At 44.4% G+C, this 24,057-nt stretch overlaps 1 protein-coding gene across 3 annotated transcripts in view; it reads right to left on the reverse strand.

Moving 5' to 3' along the window:
* Positions 1-24,057, reverse strand: part of LOC109884538 (E3 ubiquitin-protein ligase RBBP6-like) — a 63,653-nt gene that overhangs the window by 18,157 nt on the left and 21,439 nt on the right. For all 3 annotated transcript variants that reach the window (XM_031821858.1, XM_031821857.1, XM_031821856.1), the window contains exons 4-9: positions 17,864-17,905; positions 17,028-17,116; positions 14,244-14,340; positions 13,578-13,714; positions 11,732-11,841; positions 11,501-11,563 (exon numbers count right to left, since the gene is read on the reverse strand). In XM_031821858.1, coding sequence (XP_031677718.1) covers positions 11,501-11,563; positions 11,732-11,841; positions 13,578-13,714; positions 14,244-14,340; positions 17,028-17,116; positions 17,864-17,905 — 538 coding nt within the window. The remainder of the gene's footprint in view (positions 1-11,500; positions 11,564-11,731; positions 11,842-13,577; positions 13,715-14,243; positions 14,341-17,027; positions 17,117-17,863; positions 17,906-24,057) is intronic.

A 24,057-nucleotide genomic window follows, 5' to 3' on the forward strand; every position in this document is an offset into this window, starting at 1 on the left:
AAATGTTGTGTTGCTTCAGTAGAGTGATCAGGGGACTATTTCATCACTAAAGAAATGTTGTGTTGCTTCAGTAGAGTGATCAGGGGACTAGTTCATCACTAAATACATGTTGTGTTGCTTCAGTAGAGTGATCAGGGGACTAGTTCATCACTAAATAAATGTTGTGTTGCTTCAGTAGAGTGATCAGGGGACTAGTTCATCATCACTAAATACATGTTGTGTTGCTTCAGTAGAGTGATCAGGGGACTAGTTCATCACTAAATAAATGTTGTGTTGCTTCAGTAGTGATCAGGGGACTAGTTCATCACTAAATACATGTTGTGTTGCTTCAGTAGAGTGATCAGGGGGATTAGTTCATCACTAAATAAATGTTGTGTTGCTTCAGTAGAGTGATCAGGGGACTAGTTCATCACTAAATACATGTTGTGTTGCTTCAGTAGAGTGATCAGGGGGACTAGTTCGTCACTAAATACATGTGTTGCTTCAGTAGAGTGATCAGGGGGACTAGTTCATCACTAAATAAATGTTGTGTTGCTTCAGTAGAGTGATCAGGGGACTAGTTCATCACTAAATACATGTTGTGTTGCTTCAGTAGAGTGATCAGGGGGACTAGTTCATCACTAAATACATGTGTTGCTTCAGTAGAGTGATCAGGGGACTAGTTCATCACTAAATAAATGTTGTGTTGCTTCAGTAGTGATCAGGGGACTAGTTCATCACTAAATAAATGTTGTGTTGCTTCAGTAGAGTGATCAGGGGACTAGTTCATCACTAAATAAATGTTGTGTTGCTTCAGTAGAGTGCTCAGGGGACTAGTTCATCACTAAATAAATGTTGTGTTGCTTCAGTAGAGTGATCAGGGGACTAGTTCATCATCACTAAATACATGTTGTGTTGCTTCAGTAGAGTGATCAGGGGACTAGTTCATCACTAAATAAATGTTGTGTTGCTTCAGTAGAGTGATCAGGGGGACTAGTTCAACACTAAATAAATGTTGTGTTGCTTCAGTAGAGTGATCAGGGGGACTAGATCATCACTAAATAAATGCTGTGTTGCTTCAATAGAGTGATCAGGGGACTAGTTCATCACTAAATAAATGTTGTGTTGCTTCAGTAGAGTGATCAGGGGACTAGTTCATCACTAAATACATGTTGTGTTGCTTCAGTAGAGTGATCAGGGGACTAGTTCATCACTAAATACATGTTGTGTTGCTTCAATAGAGTGATCAGGGGACTAGTTCACTACAATAAATGTTGTGTTGCTTCAGTAGAGTGATCAGGGGACTAGTTCATCACTAAATAAATGTTGTGTTGCTTCAGTAGAGTGATCAGGGGACTAGTTCACCATCACTAAATAAATGTTGTGTTGCTTCAGTAGAGTGATCAGGGGACTAGTTCACCATCACTAAATAAATGTTGTGTTGCTTCAGTAGAGTGATCAGGGGACTAGTTCACCATCACTAAATAAATGTTGTGTTGCTTCAGTAGAGTGATCAGGGGACTAGTTCACCATCACTAAATAAATGTTGTGTTGCTTCAGTAGAGTGATCAGGGGACTAGTTCACCACTAAATAAATGTTGTGTTGCTTCAGTAGAGTGATCAGGGGACTAGTTCATCACTAAATAAATGTTGTGTTGCTTCAGTAGAGTGATCAGGGGACTAGTTCATCACCAAATAAATGTTGTGTTGCTTCAGTAGAGTGATCAGGGGACTAGTTCATCACTAAATAAATGTTGTGTTGCTTCAGTAGAGTGATCAGGGGACTAGTTCATCACTAAATAAATGTTGTGTTGCTTCAGTAGAGTGATCAGGGGACTAGTTCATCATCACTAAATACATGTTGTGTTGCTTCAGTAGAGTGATCAGGGGACTAGTTCATCACTAAATAAATGTTGTGTTGCTTCAGTAGAGTGATCAGGGGGACTAGTTCATCACTAAATAAATGTTGTGTTGCTTCAGTAGAGTGATCAGGGGACTAGTTCATCACTAAATACATGTTGTGTTGCTTCAGTAGAGTGATCAGGGGACTAGTTCATCATCACTAAATACATGTTGTGTTGCTTCAGTAGAGTGATCAGGGGACTAGTTCATCACTAAATAAATGTTGTGTTGCTTCAGTAGAGTGATCAGGGGGACTAGTTCAACACTAAATAAATGTTGTGTTGCTTCAGTAGAGTGATCAGGGGGACTAGATCATCACTAAATAAATGCTGTGTTGCTTCAATAGAGTGATCAGGGGACTAGTTCATCACTAAATAAATGTTGTGTTGCTTCAGTAGAGTGATCAGGGGACTAGTTCATCACTAAATACATGTTGTGTTGCTTCAGTAGAGTGATCAGGGGACTAGTTCATCACTAAATACATGTTGTGTTGCTTCAATAGAGTGATCAGGGGACTAGTTCACTACAATAAATGTTGTGTTGCTTCAGTAGAGTGATCAGGGGACTAGTTCATCACTAAATAAATGTTGTGTTGCTTCAGTAGAGTGATCAGGGGACTAGTTCATCACTAAATAAATGTTGTGTTGCTTCAGTAGAGTGATCAGGGGACTAGTTCATCACTAAATAAATGTTGTGTTGCTTCAGTAGAGTGATCAGGGGACTAGTTCATCATCACTAAATACATGTTGTGTTGCTTCAGTAGAGTGATCAGGGGACTAGTTCATCACTAAATAAATGTTGTGTTGCTTCAGTAGAGTGATCAGGGGGACTAGTTCATCACTAAATAAATGCTGTGTTGCTTCAATAGAGTGATCAGGGGACTAGTTCATCACTAAATAAATGTTGTGTTGCTTCAGTAGAGTGATCAGGGGACTAGTTCATCACTAAATACATGTTGTGTTGCTTCAGTAGAGTGATCAGGGGACTAGTTCATCATCACTAAATACATGTTGTGTTGCTTCAGTAGAGTGATCAGGGGACTAGTTCATCACTAAATAAATGTTGTGTTGCTTCAGTAGAGTGATCAGGGGGACTAGTTCAACACTAAATAAATGTTGTGTTGCTTCAGTAGAGTGATCAGGGGGACTAGATCATCACTAAATAAATGCTGTGTTGCTTCAATAGAGTGATCAGGGGACTAGTTCATCACTAAATAAATGTTGTGTTGCTTCAGTAGAGTGATCAGGGGACTAGTTCATCACTAAATACATGTTGTGTTGCTTCAGTAGAGTGATCAGGGGACTAGTTCATCACTAAATACATGTTGTGTTGCTTCAATAGAGTGATCAGGGGACTAGTTCACTACAATAAATGTTGTGTTGCTTCAGTAGAGTGATCAGGGGACTAGTTCATCACTAAATAAATGTTGTGTTGCTTCAGTAGAGTGATCAGGGGACTAGTTCACCATCACTAAATAAATGTTGTGTTGCTTCAGTAGAGTGATCAGGGGACTAGTTCACCATCACTAAATAAATGTTGTGTTGCTTCAGTAGAGTGATCAGGGGACTAGTTCACCATCACTAAATAAATGTTGTGTTGCTTCAGTAGAGTGATCAGGGGACTAGTTCACCATCACTAAATAAATGTTGTGTTGCTTCAGTAGAGTGATCAGGGGACTAGTTCACCACTAAATAAATGTTGTGTTGCTTCAGTAGAGTGATCAGGGGACTAGTTCATCACTAAATAAATGTTGTGTTGCTTCAGTAGAGTGATCAGGGGACTAGTTCATCACCAAATAAATGTTGTGTTGCTTCAGTAGAGTGATCAGGGGACTAGTTCATCACTAAATAAATGTTGTGTTGCTTCAGTAGAGTGATCAGGGGACTAGTTCATCACTAAATAAATGTTGTGTTGCTTCAGTAGAGTGATCAGGGGACTAGTTCATCATCACTAAATACATGTTGTGTTGCTTCAGTAGAGTGATCAGGGGACTAGTTCATCACTAAATAAATGTTGTGTTGCTTCAGTAGAGTGATCAGGGGGACTAGTTCATCACTAAATAAATGCTGTGTTGCTTCAATAGAGTGATCAGGGGACTAGTTCATCACTAAATAAATGTTGTGTTGCTTCAGTAGAGTGATCAGGGGACTAGTTCATCACTAAATACATGTTGTGTTGCTTCAGTAGTGTGATCAGGGGACTAGTTCACCATCACTAAATAAATGTTGTGTTGCTTCAGTAGAGTGATCAGGGGACTAGTTCACCATCACTAAATAAATGTTGTGTTGCTTCAGTAGAGTGATCAGGGGACTAGTTCACCATCACTAAATAAATGTTGTGTTGCTTCAGTAGAGTGATCAGGGGACTAGTTCACCACTAAATAAATGTTGTGTTGCTTCAGTAGAGTGATCAGGGGACTAGTTCATCACTAAATAAATGTTGTGTTGCTTCAGTAGAGTGATCAGGGGACTAGTTCATCACTAAATAAATGTTGTGTTGCTTCAGTAGAGTGATCAGGGGACTAGTTCATCACTAAATAAATGTTGTGTTGCTTCAGTAGAGTGATCAGGGGACTAGTTCATCACTAAATAAATGTTGTGTTGCTTCAGTAGAGTGATCAGGGGACTAGTTCATCACTAAATACATGTTGTGTTGCTTCAGTAGAGTGATCAGGGGACTAGTTCATCACTAAATACATGTTGTGTTGCTTCAGTAGAGTGATCAGGGGACTAGTTCATCACTAAATAAATGTTGTGTTGCTTCAGTAGAGTGATCAGGGGACTAGTTCATCACTAAATACATGTTGTGTTGCTTCAGTAGAGTGATCAGGGGACTAGTTCATCACTAAATAAATGTTGTGTTGCTTCAGTAGAGTGATCAGGGGACTAGTTCATCACTAAATACATGTTGTGTTGCTTCAGTAGAGTGATCAGGGGACTAGTTCATCACTAAATACATGTTGTGTTGCTTCAATAGAGTGATCAGGGGACTAGTTCACTAAATAAATGTTGTGTTGCTTCAGTAGAGTGATCAGGGGACTAGTTCATCACTAAATAAATGTTGTGTTGCTTCAGTAGAGTGATCAGGGGACTAGTTCACCATCACTAAATAAATGTTGTGTTGCTTCAGTAGAGTGATCAGGGGACTAGTTCACCATCACTAAATAAATGTTGTGTTGCTTCAGTAGAGTGATCAGGGGACTAGTTCACCATCACTAAATAAATGTTGTGTTGCTTCAGTAGAGTGATCAGGGGACTAGTTCATCACTAAATAAATGTTGTGTTGCTTCAGTAGAGTGATCAGGGGACTAGTTCATCACTAAATACATGTTGTGTTGCTTCAGTAGAGTGATCAGGGGACTAGTTCATCACTAAATAAATGTTGTGTTGCTTCAGTAGAGTGATCAGGGGACTAGTTCATCACTAAATACATGTTGTGTTGCTTCAGTAGAGTGATCAGGGGGACTAGTTCATCACTAAATAAATGTTGTGTTGCTTCAGTAGAGTGATCAGGGGACTAGTTCATCACTAAATACATGTTGTGTTGCTTCAGTAGAGTGATCAGGGGACTAGTTCACCATCACTAAATAAATGTTGTGTTGCTTCAGTAGAGTGATCAGGGGACTAGTTCATCACTAAATAAATGTTGTGTTGCTTCAGTAGAGTGATCGGGGGACTAGTTCACCATCACTAAATAAATGTTGTGTTGCTTCAGTAGAGTGATCAGGGGACTAGTTCACCATCACTAAATAAATGTTGTGTTGCTTCAGTAGAGTGATCAGGGGACTAGTTCACCACTAAATAAATGTTGTGTTGCTTCAGTAGAGTGATCAGGGGACTAGTTCATCACTAAATAAATGTTGTGTTGCTTCAGTAGAGTGATCAGGGGACTAGTTCATCACTAAATAAATGTTGTGTTGCTTCAGTAGAGTGATCAGGGGACTAGTTCATCACTAAATAAATGTTGTGTTGCTTCAGTAGAGTGATCAGGGGACTAGTTCATCACTAAATAAATGTTGTGTTGCTTCAGTAGAGTGATCAGGGGACTAGTTCATCATCACTAAATACATGTTGTGTTGCTTCAGTAGAGTGATCAGGGGACTAGTTCATCACTAAATAAATGTTGTGTTGCTTCAGTAGAGTGATCAGGGGACTAGTTCACCATCACTAAATAAATGTTGTGTTGCTTCAGTAGAGTGATCAGGGGACTAGTTCACCATCACTAAATAAATGTTGTGTTGCTTCAGTAGAGTGATCAGGGGACTAGTTCACCACTAAATAAATGTTGTGTTGCTTCAGTAGAGTGATCAGGGGACTAGTTCATCACTAAATAAATGTTGTGTTGCTTCAGTAGAGTGATCAGGGGACTAGTTCATCACTAAATAAATGTTGTGTTGCTTCAGTAGAGTGATCAGGGGACTAGTTCATCACTAAATAAATGTTGTGTTGCTTCAGTAGAGTGATCAGGGGACTAGTTCATCACTAAATAAATGTTGTGTTGCTTCAGTAGAGTGATCAGGGGACTAGTTCATCACTAAATAAATGTTGTGTTGCTTCAGTAGAGTGATCAGGGGGACTAGTTCATCACTAAATAAATGTTGTGTTGCTTCAGTAGAGTGATCAGGGGACTAGTTCACCACTAAATAAATGTTGTGTTGCTTCAGTAGAGTGATCAGGGGACTAGTTCATCACTAAATACATGTTGTGTTGCTTCAGTAGAGTGATCAGGGGACTAGTTCACCATCACTAAATAAATGTTGTGTTGCTTCAGTAGAGTGATCAGGGGACTAGTTCACCATCACTAAATAAATGTTGTGTTGCTTCAGTAGAGTGATCAGGGGACTAGTTCACCATCACTAAATAAATGTTGTGTTGCTTCAGTAGAGTGATCAGGGGACTAGTTCACCACTAAATAAATGTTGTGTTGCTTCAGTAGAGTGATCAGGGGACTAGTTCATCACTAAATAAATGTTGTGTTGCTTCAGTAGTGATCAGGGGACTAGTTCATCACTAAATAAATGTTGTGTTGCTTCAGTAGAGTGATCAGGGGACTAGTTCATCACTAAATAAATGTTGTGTTGCTTCAGTAGAGTGATCAGGGGACTAGTTCATCACTAAATACATGTTGTGTTGCTTCAGTAGAGTGATCAGGGGACTAGTTCATCACTAAATACATGTTGTGTTGCTTCAGTAGAGTGATCAGGGGACTAGTTCATCACTAAATAAATGTTGTGTTGCTTCAGTAGAGTGATCAGGGGACTAGTTCATCACTAAATACATGTTGTGTTGCTTCAGTAGAGTGATCAGGGGACTAGTTCATCACTAAATAAATGTTGTGTTGCTTCAGTAGAGTGATCAGGGGACTAGTTCACCACTAAATAAATGTTGTGTTGCTTCAGTAGAGTGATCAGGGGACTAGTTCATCACTAAATAAATGTTGTGTTGCTTCAGTAGAGTGATCAGGGGACTAGTTCATCACTAAATAAATGTTGTGTTGCTTCAGTAGAGTGATCAGGGGACTAGTTCATCATCACTAAATACATGTTGTGTTGCTTCAGTAGAGTGATCAGGGGACTAGTTCATCACTAAATAAATGTTGTGTTGCTTCAGTAGAGTGATCAGGGGGACTAGTTCATCACTAAATAAATGCTGTGTTGCTTCAATAGAGTGATCAGGGGACTAGTTCATCACTAAATAAATGTTGTGTTGCTTCAGTAGAGTGATCAGGGGACTAGTTCATCACTAAATAAATGTTGTGTTGCTTCAGTAGAGTGATCAGGGGGACTAGTTCATCACTAAATAAATGTTGTGTTGCTTCAGTAGAGTGATCAGGGGACTAGTTCACCACTAAATACATGTTGTGTTGCTTCAGTAGAGTGATCAGGGGACTAGTTCACCATCACTAAATAAATGTTGTGTTGCTTCAGTAGAGTGATCAGGGGACTAGTTCACCATCACTAAATAAATGTTGTGTTGCTTCAGTAGAGTGATCAGGGGACTAGTTCATCACTAAATAAATGTTGTGTTGCTTCAGTAGAGTGATCAGGGGGACTAGTTCATCACTAAATAAATGTTGTGTTGCTTCAGTAGAGTGATCAGGGGACTAGTTCACCACTAAATAAATGTTGTGTTGCTTCAGTAGAGTGATCAGGGGACTAGTTCACCACTAAATACATGTTGTGTTGCTTCAGTAGAGTGATCAGGGGACTAGTTCACCATCACTAAATAAATGTTGTGTTGCTTCAGTAGAGTGATCAGGGGACTAGTTCACCATCACTAAATAAATGTTGTGTTGCTTCAGTAGAGTGATCAGGGGACTAGTTCATCACTAAATACATGTTGTGTTGCTTCAGTAGAGTGATCAGGGGACTAGTTCATCACTAAATAAATGTTGTGTTGCTTCAGTAGAGTGATCAGGGGACTAGTTCATCACTAAATACATGTTGTGTTGCTTCAGTAGAGTGATCAGGGGACTAGTTCATCACTAAATAAATGTTGTGTTGCTTCAGTAGAGTGATCAGGGGACTAGTTCACCACTAAATAAATGTTGTGTTGCTTCAGTAGAGTGATCAGGGGACTAGTTCATCACTAAATAAATGTTGTGTTGCTTCAGTAGAGTGATCAGGGGACTAGTTCATCACTAAATAAATGTTGTGTTGCTTCAGTAGAGTGATCAGGGGACTAGTTCACCACTAAATAAATGTTGTGTTGCTTCAGTAGAGTGATCAGGGGACTAGTTCATCACTAAATAAATGTTGTGTTGCTTCAGTAGAGTGATCAGGGGACTAGTTCATCACTAAATAAATGTTGTGTTGCTTCAGTAGAGTGATCAGGGGACTAGTTCATCACTAAATAAATGTTGTGTTGCTTCAGTAGAGTGATCAGGGGACTAGTTCATCGCTAAATAAATGTTGTGTTGCTTCAGTAGAGTGATCAGGGGACTAGTTCACCACTAAATAAATGTTGTGTTGCTTCAGTAGAGTGATCAGGGGACTAGTTCATCACTAAATAAATGTTGTGTTGCTTCAGTAGAGTGATCAGGGGACTAGTTCATCACTAAATAAATGTTGTGTTGCTTCAGTAGAGTGATCAGGGGACTAGTTCACCATCACTAAATAAATGTTGTGTTGCTTCAGTAGAGTGATCAGGGGACTAGTTCATCACTAAATAAATGTTGTGTTGCTTCAGTAGAGCGATCAGGGGACTAGTTCATCACTAAATAAATGTTGTGTTGCTTCAGTAGAGTGATCAGGGGACTAGTTCACCATCACTAAATAAATGTTGTGTTGCTTCAGTAGAGTGATCAGGGGACTAGTTCACCATCACTAAATAAATGTTGTGTTGCTTCAGTAGAGTGATCAGGGGACTAGTTCACCATCACTAAATAAATGTTGTGTTGCTTCAGTAGAGTGATCAGGGGACTAGTTCACCATCACTAAATAAATGTTGTGTTGCTTCAGTAGAGTGATCAGGGGACTAGTTCACCATCACTAAATAAATGTTGTGTTGCTTCAGTAGAGTGATCAGGGGACTAGTTCACCATCACTAAATAAATGTTGTGTTGCTTCAGTAGAGTGATCAGGGGACTAGTTCACCATCACTAAATAAATGTTGTGTTGCTTCAGTAGAGTGATCAGGGGACTAGTTCATCACTAAATAAATTTGTGTTGCTTCAGTAGAGTGATCAGGGGACTAGTTCATCACTAAATAAATGTTGTGTTGCTTCAGTAGAGTGATCAGGGGACTAGTTCATCACTAAATAAATGTTGTGTTGCTTCAGTAGAGTGATCAGGGGACTAGTTCATCACTAAATAAATGTTGTGTTGCTTCAGTAGAGTGATCAGGGGACTAGTTCATCACTAAATACATGTTGTGTTGCTTCAGTAGAGTGATCAGGGTACTAGTTCATCACTAAATAAATGTTGTGTTGCTTCAGTAGAGTGATCAGGGGACTAGTTCATCACTAAATAAATGTTGTGTTGCTTCAGTAGAGTGATCAGGGGACTAGTTCATCACTAAATAAATGGTGTGTTGCTTCAGTAGAGTGCTCAGGGGACTAGTTCATCACTAAATAAATGTTCACCAAACAGAAAATAGCTTTTTTTCCCATGACAACAGAAGGGCAACACTATTCGGCTGGCAGCCACACAACTTAACTTCCAATGAAAGAGGAACGTTTTGCAAAGGCCATCAGATGTCTTATTGGCAGAGAGAGATTTACAGTCAGCTACATTTCCTAATGTCTTGCTTTAAGTTCATCTTGCAAGATACTTCTGTTTTTAAATTCTTTTTTTTTTATGCTTGAAAAAGGCAGAATTCTGACCAAAATATAACCTAGGCATGGAAAATGCCCAAATATAGGCGTGGGAAATGCCCAAATATAGGCGTGGGAAATGCCCAAATATAGGCGTGGGAAATGCCCAAATATAGGCGTGGGAAATGCCCAAATATAGGCGTGGGAAATGCCCAAATATAGGCGTGGGAAATGCCCAAATATAGGCGTGGGAAATGCCCAAATATAGACGTGGGAAATGCCCAAATATAGGCGTGGGAAATGCCCAAATATAGGCGTGGGAAATGCCCAAATATAGGCGTGGGAAATGCCCAAATATAGGCATGGGAAATGCCCAAATATAGGCGTGGGAAATGCCCAAATATAACCTAGGGATGGGCCTCACGATACGATCACGATACTTAGGCGCCGATACCACGTGTTCTAGGATTCAATACTGCGATTTTATTGCGATTTCGATGTTCCAGACATATTGCTCACCACATGTCTGCTGCTATCGAAAAGGAAGATAAGAGTTAGTTTCACAAAGACAATGCTAACTAGCATTAGCGCTGGAAGTCTACAGGAGCAGCTAGCAGGCCATCTATTCATCCCACTCTGGGAAAGTGGGGCCCTGGGTCACCGGTTTGTCTGGGCGGGGGGGGGAGGGGGCCATGGGTGACCAGTTTGTCTGGGTGGGGGGGGGGGGGCCCTGGGTCACCAGGTTGTCTGGGCGTGCGGGAAGGGGGCCCTGGGTCACCAGGTTGTCTGGGCGGGCGGGAAGGGGGCCCTGGGTCACCAGGTTGTGTGGGCGGGGGGGGAGGGGTCCCTGGGTCACCAGGTTGTGTGGGCGGGGGGGGAGGGGTCCCTGGGTCACCAGGTTGTCTGGGCGGGGGGGGCCCTGGGTCACCAGTTTGTCTGGGCGGGGGGTAGGGGGCCCTGGGTCACCAGGTTGTCTGGGCGGGGGGGGGAGGGGGCCCTGGGTCACCAGTTTGTCTGGGCGGGGGGGAGGGGGCCCTGGGTCACCAGTTTGTCTGGGCGGGGGGGAGGGGGCCCTGGGTCACCAGTTTGTCTGGGCGGGGGGGATGGGGCCCTGGGTCACCAGTTTGTCTGGGCGGGGGGGGAGGGGGCCATGGGTCACCAGTTTGTCTGGGCGGGGGGGAGGGGGACCTGGGTCACCAGTTTGTCTGGGCGGGGGGGAGGGGGCCCTGGGTCACCAGTTTGTCTGGGCGGGGGGAGGGGGCCCTGGGTCACCAGTTTGTCTGGGCGGGGGGGAGGGGGCCCTGGGTCACCAGTTTGTCTAACGAGGGGTGGGAGGCCTGGACCAGCTGTGTGTGTGTTAACTCACAGTCGTCGCAGTAGGAGTTACCACAGCAGGGTATGACCACAGCATCATTCATCAGGTCGTTACCTGGAACATATTAGAAGACAAAGTGATTCAAAGACATTTTAACAACAAGTCTCTGCTCAGATGGCATTTTTTGAGTGTTTGACAACAAAAAAAATCTCCTAGTTAAATTAAACCAATAAACAAATTGTATAATTAAAGTGTAATGATAATAATGAATGCGGTAATTACAGATGGGGCAGAGCAGCTCATCAGGGATTGGATCAGCCTCATCTTCAGACGATGACGCTTCACGAGGAACAAAGGGGGGACGTTCTTTCTTACCCAGAGCATAGGCCTCCCTGTAACACATTATATATTATATAGTCTCTCCTTCTTACCCAGAGCATAGGCCTCCCTGTAACACATTAGATATTATATAGTCTCTCCTTCTTACCCAGAGCATAGGCCCCCCTGTAACACATTATATATTATATAGTCTCTCCTTCTTACCCAGAGCATAGGCCTCCCTGTAACACATCTATAGTCTCTCCTTCTTACCCAGAGCATAGGCCCCCCTGTAACACATTATATAGTCTCTCCTTCTTACCCAGAGCATAGGCCTCCCTGTAACACAGTATATATTATATAGTCTCTCCTTCTTACCCAGAGCATAGGCCCCCCTGTAACACATTATATATTATATAGTCTCTCCTTCTTACCCAGAGCATAGGCCCCCCTGTAACACATCTATAGTCTCTCCTTCTTACCCAGAGCATAGGCCTCCCTGTAACACATTATATATTATATAGTCTCTCCTTCTTACCCAGAGCATAGGCCCCCCTGTAACACATCTATAGTCTCTCCTTCTTACCCAGAGCATAGGCCTCCCTGTAACACATTATATATTATATAGTCTCTCCTTCTTACCCAGAGCATAGGCCCCCCTGTAACACATCTATAGTCTCTCCTTCTTACCCAGAGTATAGGCCTCCCTGTAACACATCTATAGTCTCTCCTTCTTACCCAGAGCATAGGCCTCCCTGTAACACATCTATAGTCTCTCCTTCTTACCCAGAGCATAGGCCTCCCTGTAACACATTATATAGTCTCTCCTTCTTACCCAGAGCATAGGCCTCCCTGTAACACATTATATAGTCTCTCCTTCTTACCCAGAGCATAGGCCTCCCTGTAACACATTATATATTATATAGTCTCTCCTTCTTACCCAGAGCATAGGCCTCCCTGTAACACATCTATAGTCTCTCCTTCTTACCCAGAGCATAGGCCTCCCTGTAACACATCTATAGTCTCTCCTTCTTACCCAGAGCATAGGCCTCCCTGTAACACATTATATATTATATAGTCTCTCCTTCTTACCCAGAGCATAGGCCTCCCTGTAACACATTATATAGTCTCTCCTTCTTACCCAGAGCATAGGCCTCCCTGTAACACATCTATAGTCTCTCCTTCTTACCCAGAGCATAGGCCTCCCTGTAACACATCTATAGTCTCTCCTTCTTACCCAGAGCATAGGCCTCCCTGTAACACATTATATATTATATAGTCTCTCCTTCTTACCCAGAGCATAGGCCTCCCTGTAACACATTATATAGTCTCTCCTTCTTACCCAGAGCATAGGCCTCCCTGTAACACATTATATATTATATAGTCTCTCCTTCTTACCCAGAGCATAGGCCCCCCTGTAACACATTATATAGTCTCTCCTTCTTACCCAGAGCATAGGCCCCCCTGTAACACATTATATATTATATAGTCTCTCCTTCTTACCCAGAGCATAGGCCTCCCTGTAACACATCTATAGTCTCTCCTTCTTACCCAGAGCATAGGCCTCCCTGTAACACATTATATATTATATAGTCTCTCCTTCTTTCCCAGAGTATAGGCCTCCCTGTAAACACATTATATATTATATAGTCTCTCCTCCTTACCCAGAACAAGAAAACACAAAATGAGCACAGAGAGACAGAGAGACAGAGAGACAGAGAGAGAGAGAGACAGAGAGACACACAGAGAGAGGAAGAGAGAAAGAGAGAAATGGAGAGAAAGAGAGAGACAGAGGGCGTGTGGTACATACGCGTCTATAGCAGGAATAGCATATTCTCCAGTGCTGGTCAACATGGCTCCTTTCGTTCCTGGTTCAGCCTTCACCATAAAGCTCTGAGGGATTCCCTTACTGGTCCTGATTGGCTTAGGAGCCTCTACGCTCTTATCCTACAACACAGATACCATATGGCATGTTATGTAGTGTTATGTAGTGTCGTACCATCTGCATGGGGCAGTGTTTGATGTAGTGTCCATTCTTGCCACAGCGATAGCAGGTGTCGTGTCGTGTAGTGTCTTGTAGTGTTGTGTAGTGTCGTGTCGTGTAGTGTCGTGTAGTGTCGTGTAGTGTTGTGTCGTGTCATGTAGTGTTGTTTAGTGTTATGTAGTGTCGTACCATCTGCATGGGGCAGTGTTTGATGTAGTGTCCATTCTTGCCACAGCGATAGCAGGTGTCGTGTCGTGTAGTGTTGTGTAGTGTAGTGTAGTGTCGTGTCGTGTCGTGTCGTGTCGTGTCGTGTCGTGTCGTGTCGTGTCGTGCAGTGTCGTGTAGTGTTATGTAGTGTTATGTAGTGTTATGTAGTGTTGTGTAGTGTCGTACCATCTGCATGGGGCAGTGTTTGATGTAGTGTCCGTTCTTGCCACAGCGATAGCAGGTGTAGTGTTGTGTAGTGTTATGTAGTGTTATGTAGTGTCGTACCATCTGCATGGGGCAGTGTTTGATGTAGTGCCCGTTCTTGCCACAGCGATAGCAGGTGTAATGTGCAGGAGGCGGTCCTATGGCCTTCTTAGAGTAACTGAGGAGGAGAGACACAGAAAAAAAAAAAAATCGAAAAAAGGGTCGAGCACCAAGTAGACCGGAATAATGGGTCGATTCCAAAACAACCAAAGAGCGTTGAAGCGTGAGGCTAAACTTGTCTCCGTTTTTACGTACATGTACAAACAGTGTACGCGTACACAGAAACTCTGTGACAGAGAGTATCATCTTGCATCACCCCATCATCTACGGTTCAGTCTGCCACTGAGTCTCACGTTTAAACATTAGACTACAGTTCACTGAAACAGCAGAGGAGTGGAGTCCGAGCTCGAGTCGGACTCCTGTCAACTAAATTTGATGACTTGAGACGCGACTCGATAGAAAATAAAAACAACTTGGGACTTGAACTTTGACTTGAGATTGAGGACTAGCATTTGGCCAGGTTGTGACTAGCATTTGGCCAGGTTATGAGTAGCATTTGGCCAGGTTATGAGTAGCATTTGGCCAGGTTATGACTAGCATTTGGCCAGGTTATGACTAGCATTTGGCCAGGTTATGACTAGCATTTGGCCAGGTTATGAGTAACATTTGGCCAGGTTATGAGTAGCATTTGGCCAGGTTATGAGTAACATTTGGCCAAGTTATGAGTAACATTTGGCCAGGTTATGAGTAGCATTTGGCCAGGTTATGAGTAGCATTTGGCCAGGTTATGAGTAACATTTGGCCAGGTTATGAGTAGCATTTGGCCAGGTTATGAGTAACATTTGGCCAAGTTATGAGTAACATTTGGCCAGGTTATGAGTAGCATTTGGCCAGGTTATGAGTAGCATTTGGCCAGGTTATGAGTAGCATTTGGCCAGGTTATGAGTAACATTTGGCCAGGTTGTGACTAGCATTTGGCCAGGTTATGAGTAACATTTGGCCAGGTTATGAGTAGCATTTGGCCAGGTTATGAGTAACATTTTGTCACAAATTTTCCATAGATTATGCTTCTCCTCACGCAGCCAGAGACAGACCGATTGAGTGAATACTGATGTAAAATGTGACATTTCAGACAAATTTTTTTATGGGGTATTGTGATGTCATTATGGGGTATTGTGATGTCATTATGGGGTATTATGATGTCATTATGGGGTATTGTGTGTAGATTGATGAGGGGGGGGGGGGGACAATGTAATCCATTTTAAAATAAGGCTGTAACATAAATGTGGAAAAAGGTCAAGGAGGGGTGTGAATACTTTAGATGGTTCTTCATTTTTAACGAAAATGTCAGATGAGACCTTGGGACTATACGGTTCTATTTGGAGTTGAAGACAGACAGATTATTTATAGTTTTTTTTTTTTTTTTACTTGACTTGAATAAAACGTGTGATTCGACAGATGGCAGAGAACGCTACCTGCCGGAGTGCATTGCACCAACTGTAAAGTTTGGTGGAGGAGGAATAATGGTCTGGGGCTGTTTTTCATGGTTCGGGCTCGGCCCCTTAGTTCCAGTGAAGGGAAATCTTAACGCTACAGCATACAATGACATTCTACAAGATTCTGTGCTTCCAACTTTTTAGCAACAGTTTGAGGAAGGCCCTTTCCTGTTTCAGCATGACAACACCCCACACGCACAGAGCGAGGTCCATACAGAAATGTTTTGTCGAGATCGGTATGGAAGAACTTGACTGGCTTGCACAGAGCCCTGCCCTCAACCCTATCAAACACCTTTGGGATGAAATAGTACTCCCAACTGTGAGACAGGTCTAACCGCCCAACAGTCTGACCTTTCTAATGCCCTTGTGGCTGAATGGAAGCAAGTCCCCACAGCAATGTTCCAACATCTAGTGGAAAGCCTTCCCAGAAGAGTGGAGGCTGTTATAGCAGCAATGTTCCAACATCTAGTGGAAAGCCTTCCCAGAAGAGTGGAGGCTGTTATAGCAGCAATGTTCCAACATCTAGTGGAAAGCCTTCCCAGAAGAGTGGAGGCTGTTATAGCAGCAATGTTCCAACATCTAGTAGAAAGCCTTGCCAGAAGAGTGGAGGCTGTTATAGCAGCAATGTTCCAACATCTAGTGGAAAGCCTTCCCAGAAGAGTGGAGGCTGTTATAGCAGCAATGTTCCTACATCTAGTGGAAAGCCTTCCCAGAAGAGTGGAGGCTGTTATAGCAGCAATGTTCCAACATCTAGTGGAAAGCCTTCCCAGAAGAGTGGAGGCTGTTATAGCAGCAATGTTCCAACATCTAGTGGAAAGCCTTCCCAGAAGAGTGGAGGCTGTTATAGCAGCAAAGGGGGGACCAACTCCATATTAAAGCCTTCCCAGAAGAGTGGAGGCTGTTATAGCATCAAAGGAGGGACCAACTCAATATTAAAGTCTTCCCAGAAGAGTGGAGGCTGTTATAGCAGCAAAGGGGGGACCAACTCCATATTAATGCCCATGATTTTGTAATGAGATGTTTGAGGAACAGGTGTCCACATACTTTTGGTCATGTAGTGTATCTTTATGAGCTGGATTGCCTGTCTTTGCAATTAGTTTATTTTAGTTTGCTCCCGTTAGCATATTTAGCTAGCAGCCTCCATGGAAATGCTCTATCAGTTGTACTAATTTTGTTAGCATTCTGGTAATAGACACCCAATGGGCTTTTTGTTGTAGCATTTTCAGCACTAAGTCCTGGGATGAGAAGGGCGGCATGACGACGTGATCACGCAGATACCGCCCAACCCTGCTGTGTGTGTTACACTCACTGTATGGGGTCATATTCACTGTTGGACTGGGACATCATGGCTCTGATCTTGTCATCCTCTGATGCATTGGCCTCTGCTAGGTTGGCAGTCTGAAGAGAAAGGGAGGAATGGTAGGAGAGGAATGAGGAGTATGGGCGAGAGGAATGAGGAGTATGGGCGAGAGGAATGAGGAGTATGGGCGAGAGGAATGAGGAGTATGGGCGAGAGGAATGAGGAGTATGGGCGAGAGGAATGAGGAGTATGGGCGAGAGGAATGAGGAGTATGGGCGAGAGGAATGAGGAGAGGAGGAGTATGGGGGAGAGGAATGAGGAGAGGAGGAGTATGGGGGAGAGGAATGAGGAGAGGAGGAGTATGGGCGAGAGGAATGAGGAGAGGAGGAGTATGGGCGAGAGGAATGATGAGGGATGAGGAGTATGGGGAGAGGAATGAGGAGAGGAGGAGTATGGGGAGAGGAATGAGGAGAGGAGGAGTATGGGGAGAGGAATGAGGAGAGGAGGAGTATGGGGAGAGGAATGAGGAGAGGAGGAGTATGGGGAGAGGAATGAGGAGAGGAGGAGAGGAATGATGAGGGATGAGGAGTATGGGCGAGAGGAATGAGGAGGAGTATGGGCGAGAGGAATGAGGAGGAGTATGGGCGAGAGGAATGAGGAGAGGGCGAGGAGTATGGGGAGAGGAATGAGGAGAGGGATGAGGAGAGAGGAATGGAGTTAGAGGAAGATGCCAAGAGTTAAGGTGATAATCAATTTACATTTTTAATTCAGGCCTCAAATTGAGTTGAAATTAAATGAACCCCAACCTGATTCCCAAAGACCAAACACACACAGAGAGACAGTACCTTAGAGAGCTGGGCCAGGGAGACGGACGGTGAAGAGTCGGTCTGAAGGAGAAGAGCAACATTAAGACAGAACAGAGTCAAGGTGGGACATCACCACCTGTCTGCCTGGGAGGCAGATACGGGCTCAAATCTAGATGACACGGCTTCTTCCCGTCTCCTTCTGAAAAGACACTGGAGGAGGAGAAGATACCATCCACCCGTCTTTTGAGGAGGAGACAGGAGATAGGAGGTGAGGAATCAAGGACACACAGTAGATTGATCACCCCTATTCCACAGCCAGAGAGGCAGATCATAAACATCCAGTCAACTCATATCACTACTACAGTGTGACAGTTACACCAATGTTATGGTTCAGAGTTTCCCCACTCTAAAACACTGATCTGGGCTCAGTTCTTCATCTCCACGTGAATGGTTATGGTAAAGATTTGGTGGCAGGTTAAGCTGATCCTAGATCTGTACCTAGGGGACGAACGCAGCAGAGCCTGACCATTTCCTCGCCGTCGTCCTTCTCCAATACGACGTGAGGAGGAACCGCGAAACATTGAGATTCACACAGGAACTGGTGCTGGGGGGGCTTACAGCCTGGCTAGGTACATCAATAGTAGTAGATGGTGCTACAGCCTGGCTAGCTATATTAGTAGTAGATGGTGCTACAGCCTGGCTAGCTACATTAGTAGTAGATGGTGCTACAGCCTGGCTAGCTACATTAGTAGTAGATGGTGCTACAACCTGGCTAGCTACACTAGTAGTAGATGGTGCTACAGCCTGGCTAGCTATATTAGTAGTAGATGGTGCTACAGCCTGGCTAGCTACATTAGTAGTAGATGGTGCTACAGCCTGGCTAGCTACATTAGTAGTAGATGGTGCTACAACCTGGCTAGCTACACTAGTAGTAGATGGTGCTACAGCATGGCTAGCTACACTAGCAGTAGATGGTATTACAGCATGGCTAGCTACACTAGCAGTAGATGGTATTACAGCATGGCTAGCTACACTAGTAGTAGATGGTGCTACAGCCTGGCTAGCTATATCACACAGGAACTGGTGCTACAGCATGGCTAGCTACAATAGTAGTAGATGGTGCTACAGCATGGCTAGCTACACTAGTAGTAGATGGTGCTACAGCCTGGCTAGCTACACTAGTAGTAGATGGTGCTACAGCCTGGCTAGTTATATCACACAGGAACTGGTGCTACAGCATGGCTAGCTACACTAGTAGTAGATGGTGCTACAGCCTGGCTAGCTACACTAGCAGTAGATGGTGCTACAGCCTGGCTAGCTATATCACACAGGAACTGGTGCTACAGCATGGCTAGCTACAATAGTAGTAGATGGTGCTACAGCATGGCTAACTACACTAGTAGTAGATGGTGCTACAGCCTGGCTAGCTATATCACACAGGAACTGGTGCTACAGCATGGCTAGCTACACTAGTAGTAGATGGTGCTACAGCCTGGCTAGCTCCATTAGCAGTAGATGGTGCTACATCCTGGCTAGCTATATCACACAGGAACTGGTGCTACAGCCTGGCTAGCTACATCACACAGGTGCTGGGGGGGGGGGGGGGTACATTGGTATTACAGCCTGGCTAGCTACACTAGTAGTAGATGGTGCTACAGCCTGGCTAGCTACACTAGTAGTAGATGGTGCTACAGCCTGGCTAGCTACACTAGTAGTAGATGGTGCTACAGCCTGGCTAGCTATATCACATAGGAACTGGTGCTACAGCCTGGCTAGCTACATCACACAGGAACTGGTGCTACAGCCTAGCTAGCTACCCCAGTAGTAGTAGTTGGTACTACAGCCTGGCTAGCTACCCCAATAGTAGTAGTTGGTACTACAGCCTGGCTAGCTACCCCAATAGTAGTAGTTGGTACTACAGCCTGGCTAGCTACACCAGTAGTAGTAGTTGGTACTACAGCCTGGCTAGCTACACCAGTAGTAGTAGTTGGTACTACAGCCTGGCTAGCTACACCAGTAGTAGTAGTTGGTACTACAGCCTGGCTAGCTACACCAGTAGTAGTAGTTGGTACTACAGCCTGGCTAGCTACACCAGTAGTAGTAGTTGGTACTACAGCCTGGCTAGCTACACCAGTAGTAGTAGTTGGTACTACAGCCTGGCTAGCTACACCAGTAGTAGTAGTTGGTACTACAGCCTGGCTAGCTACACCAGTAGTAGTAGTTGGTATTACAGCATAGCTAGCTACACTAGCAGTAGATGGTACTACAGCCTGGATAGCTACCCCAGTAGTAGTAGTTGGTACTACAGCCTGGATAGCTACCCCAGTAGTAGTAGTTGGTACTACAGCCTGGCTAGCTACATCAATAGTAGTAGTTGGTACTACAGCCTGGCTAGCTACACCAGTAGTAGTAGTTGGTTCTACAGCCTGGCTAGCTACACCAGTAGTAGTAGTTGGTTCTACAGCCTGGCTAGCTACACCAGTAGTAGTAGTTGGTTCTACAGCCTGGCTAGCTACACCAGTAGTAGTAGTTGGTTCTACAGCCTGGCTAGCTACACCAGTAGTAGTAGTTGGTATTACAGCATGGCTAGCTACACCAGTAGTAGTAGTTGGTATTACAGCATAGCTAGCTACACTAGCAGTAGATGGTGCTACAGCCTGGCTAGCTACACTAGCAGTAGATGGTGCTACAGCATGGCTAGCTACACTAGTAGTAGATGGTGCTACAGCCTGGCTAGCTACACCAGTAGTAGTAGTTGGTACTACAGCCTGGCTAGCTACACCAGTAGTAGTAGTTGGTACTACAGCCTGGCTAGCTACACCAGTAGTAGTAGTTGGTATTACAGCATGGCTAGCTACACTAGTAGTAGTAGTTGGTACTACAGCCTGGCTAGCTACACTAGTAGTAGATGGTGCTACAGCCTGGCTAGCTACATCACATAGGAACTGGTGCTACAGCCTGGCTAGCTACATCACACAGGAACTGGTGCTACAGCCTGGCTAGCTATATCACACAGGAACTGGTGCTACAGCCTGGCTAGCTACACCAGTAGTAGTAGTTGGTATTACAGCCTAGCTAGCTACCCTAGTAGTAGTTGGTACTACAGCCTGGATAGCTACCCCAGTAGTAGTAGTTGGTACTACAGCCTGGATAGCTACCCCAGTAGTAGTAGTTGGTTCTACAGCCTGGCTAGCTACACCAGTAGTAGTTGGTACTACAGCCTGGATAGCTACCCCAGTAGTAGTAGTTGGTACTACAGCCTGGATAGCTACCCCAGTAGTAGTAGTTGGTACTACAGCCTGGCTAGCTACACTAGTAGTAGATGGTGCTACAGCCTGGCTAGCTATATCACATAGGAACTGGTGCTACAGCCTGGCTAGCTACATCACACAGGAACTGGTGCTACAGCCTAGCTAGCTACCCCAGTAGTAGTAGTTGGTACTACAGCCTGGCTAGCTACCCCAATAGTAGTAGTTGGTACTACAGCCTGGCTAGCTACCCCAATAGTAGTAGTTGGTACTACAGCCTGGCTAGCTACACTAGTAGTAGTAGTTGGTACTACAGCCTGGCTAGCTACACCAGTAGTAGTAGTTGGTACTACAGCCTGGCTAGCTACACCAGTAGTAGTAGTTGGTACTACAGCCTGGCTAGCTACACCAGTAGTAGTAGTTGGTACTACAGCCTGGCTAGCTACACCAGTAGTAGTAGTTGGTACTACAGCCTGGCTAGCTACACCAGTAGTAGTAGTTGGTACTACAGCCTGGCTAGCTACACCAGTAGTAGTAGTTGGTACTACAGCCTGGCTAGCTACACCAGTAGTAGTAGTTGGTACTACAGCCTGGCTAGCTACACCAGTAGTAGTAGTTGGTACTACAGCCTGGCTAGCTACACCAGTAGTAGTAGTTGGTACTACAGCCTGGCTAGCTAGTAGTAGTTTGGTACTACAGCCTGGCTAGCTACACCAGTAGTAGTAGTTGGTACTACAGCCTGGCTAGCTACACCAGTAGTAGTAGTTGGTACTACAGCCTGGCTAGCTACACCAGTAGTAGTAGTTGGTACTACAGCCTGGCTAGCTACACTAGTAGTAGTAGTTGGTACTACAGCCTGGCTAGCTACACTAGTAGTAGATGGTGCTACAGCATGGCTAGCTATACTAGTAGTAGATGGTGCTACAGCCTGGCTAGCTATATCACATAGGAACTGGTGCTACAGCCTGGCTAGCTACATCACACAGGAACTGGTGCTACAGCCGGGCTAGCTACACCAGTAGTAGTAGTTGGTATTACAGCCTAGCTAGCTACCCTAGTAGTAGTTGGTACTACAGCCTGGATAGCTACCCCAGTAGTAGTAGTTGGTACTACAGCCTGGCTAGCTACCCCAGTAGTAGTAGTTGGTACTACAGCCTGGCTAGCTACCCCAGTAGTAGTAGTTGGTACTACAGCCTGGCTAGCTACATCAATAGTAGTAGTTGGTACTACAGCCTGGCTAGCTACAACAGTAGTAGTAGTTGGTACTACAGCCTGGCTAGCTACACCAGTAGTAGTAGTTGGTACTACAGCCTGGCTAGCTACAACAGTAGTAGTAGTTGGTATTACAGCATGGCTAGCTACACTAGTAGTAGTAGTTGGTACTACAGCCTGGCTAGCTACACTAGTAGTAGATGGTGCTACAGCATGGCTAGCTATACTAGTAGTAGATGGTGCTACAGCCTGGCTAGCTATATCACATAGGAACTGGTGCTACAGCCTGGCTAGCTATATCACATAGGAACTGGTGCTACAGCCTGGCTAGCTACATCACACAGGAACTGGTGCTACAGCCTGGCTAGCTATATCACACAGGAACTGGTGCTACAGCCTGGCTAGCTACACCAGTAGTAGTAGTTGGTATTACAGCCTAGCTAGCTACCCTAGTAGTAGTTGGTACTACAGCCTGGATAGCTACCCCAGTAGTAGTAGTTGGTACTACAGCCTGGATAGCTACCCCAGTAGTAGTAGTTGGTACTACAGCCTGGCTAGCTACCCCAGTAGTAGTAGTTGGTACTACAGCCTGGCTAGCTACATCAATAGTAGTAGTTGGTACTACAGCCTGGCTAGCTACACCAGTAGTAGTAGTTGGTTCTACAGCCTGGCTAGCTACACCAGTAGTAGATGGTTCTACAGCCTGGCTAGCTACACCAGTAGTAGTAGTTGGTATTACAGCATGGCTAGCTACACCAGTAGTAGTAGTTGGTACTACAGCCTGGCTAGCTACACCAGTAGTAGTAGTTGGTATTACAGCATAGCTAGCTACACTAGCAGTAGATGGTACTACAGCCTGGATAGCTACCCCAGTAGTAGTAGTTGGTACTACAGCCTGGATAGCTACCCCAGTAGTAGTAGTTGGTACTACAGCCTGGCTAGCTACATCAATAGTAGTAGTTGGTACTACAGCCTGGCTAGCTACACCAGTAGTAGTAGTTGGTTCTACAGCCTGGCTAGCTACACCAGTAGTAGTAGTTGGTTCTACAGCCTGGCTAGCTACACCAGTAGTAGTAGTTGGTTCTACAGCCTGGCTAGCTACACCAGTAGTAGTAGTTGGTTCTACAGCCTGGCTAGCTACACCAGTAGTAGTAGTTGGTATTACAGCATGGCTAGCTACACCAGTAGTAGTAGTTGGTATTACAGCATAGCTAGCTACACTAGCAGTAGATGGTGCTACAGCCTGGCTAGCTACACTAGCAGTAGATGGTGCTACAGCATGGCTAGCTACACTAGTAGTAGATGGTGCTACAGCCTGGCTAGCTACACCAGTAGTAGTAGTTGGTACTACAGCCTGGCTAGCTACACCAGTAGTAGTAGTTGGTACTACAGCCTGGCTAGCTACACCAGTAGTAGTAGTTGGTATTACAGCATGGCTAGCTACACTAGTAGTAGTAGTTGGTACTACAGCCTGGCTAGCTACACTAGTAGTAGATGGTGCTACAGCCTGGCTAGCTATATCACATAGGAACTGGTGCTACAGCCTGGCTAGCTACATCACACAGGAACTGGTGCTACAGCCTGGCTAGCTATATCACACAGGAACTGGTGCTACAGCCTGGCTAGCTACACCAGTAGTAGTAGTTGGTATTACAGCCTAGCTAGCTACCCTAGTAGTAGTTGGTACTACAGCCTGGATAGCTACCCCAGTAGTAGTAGTTGGTACTACAGCCTGGATAGCTACCCCAGTAGTAGTAGTTGGTACTACAGCCT

Source organism: Oncorhynchus kisutch, unplaced genomic scaffold (genome assembly GCF_002021735.2).
Source record: "Oncorhynchus kisutch isolate 150728-3 unplaced genomic scaffold, Okis_V2 scaffold4023, whole genome shotgun sequence".
NCBI classification, from domain to species: domain Eukaryota; kingdom Metazoa; phylum Chordata; class Actinopteri; order Salmoniformes; family Salmonidae; genus Oncorhynchus; species Oncorhynchus kisutch.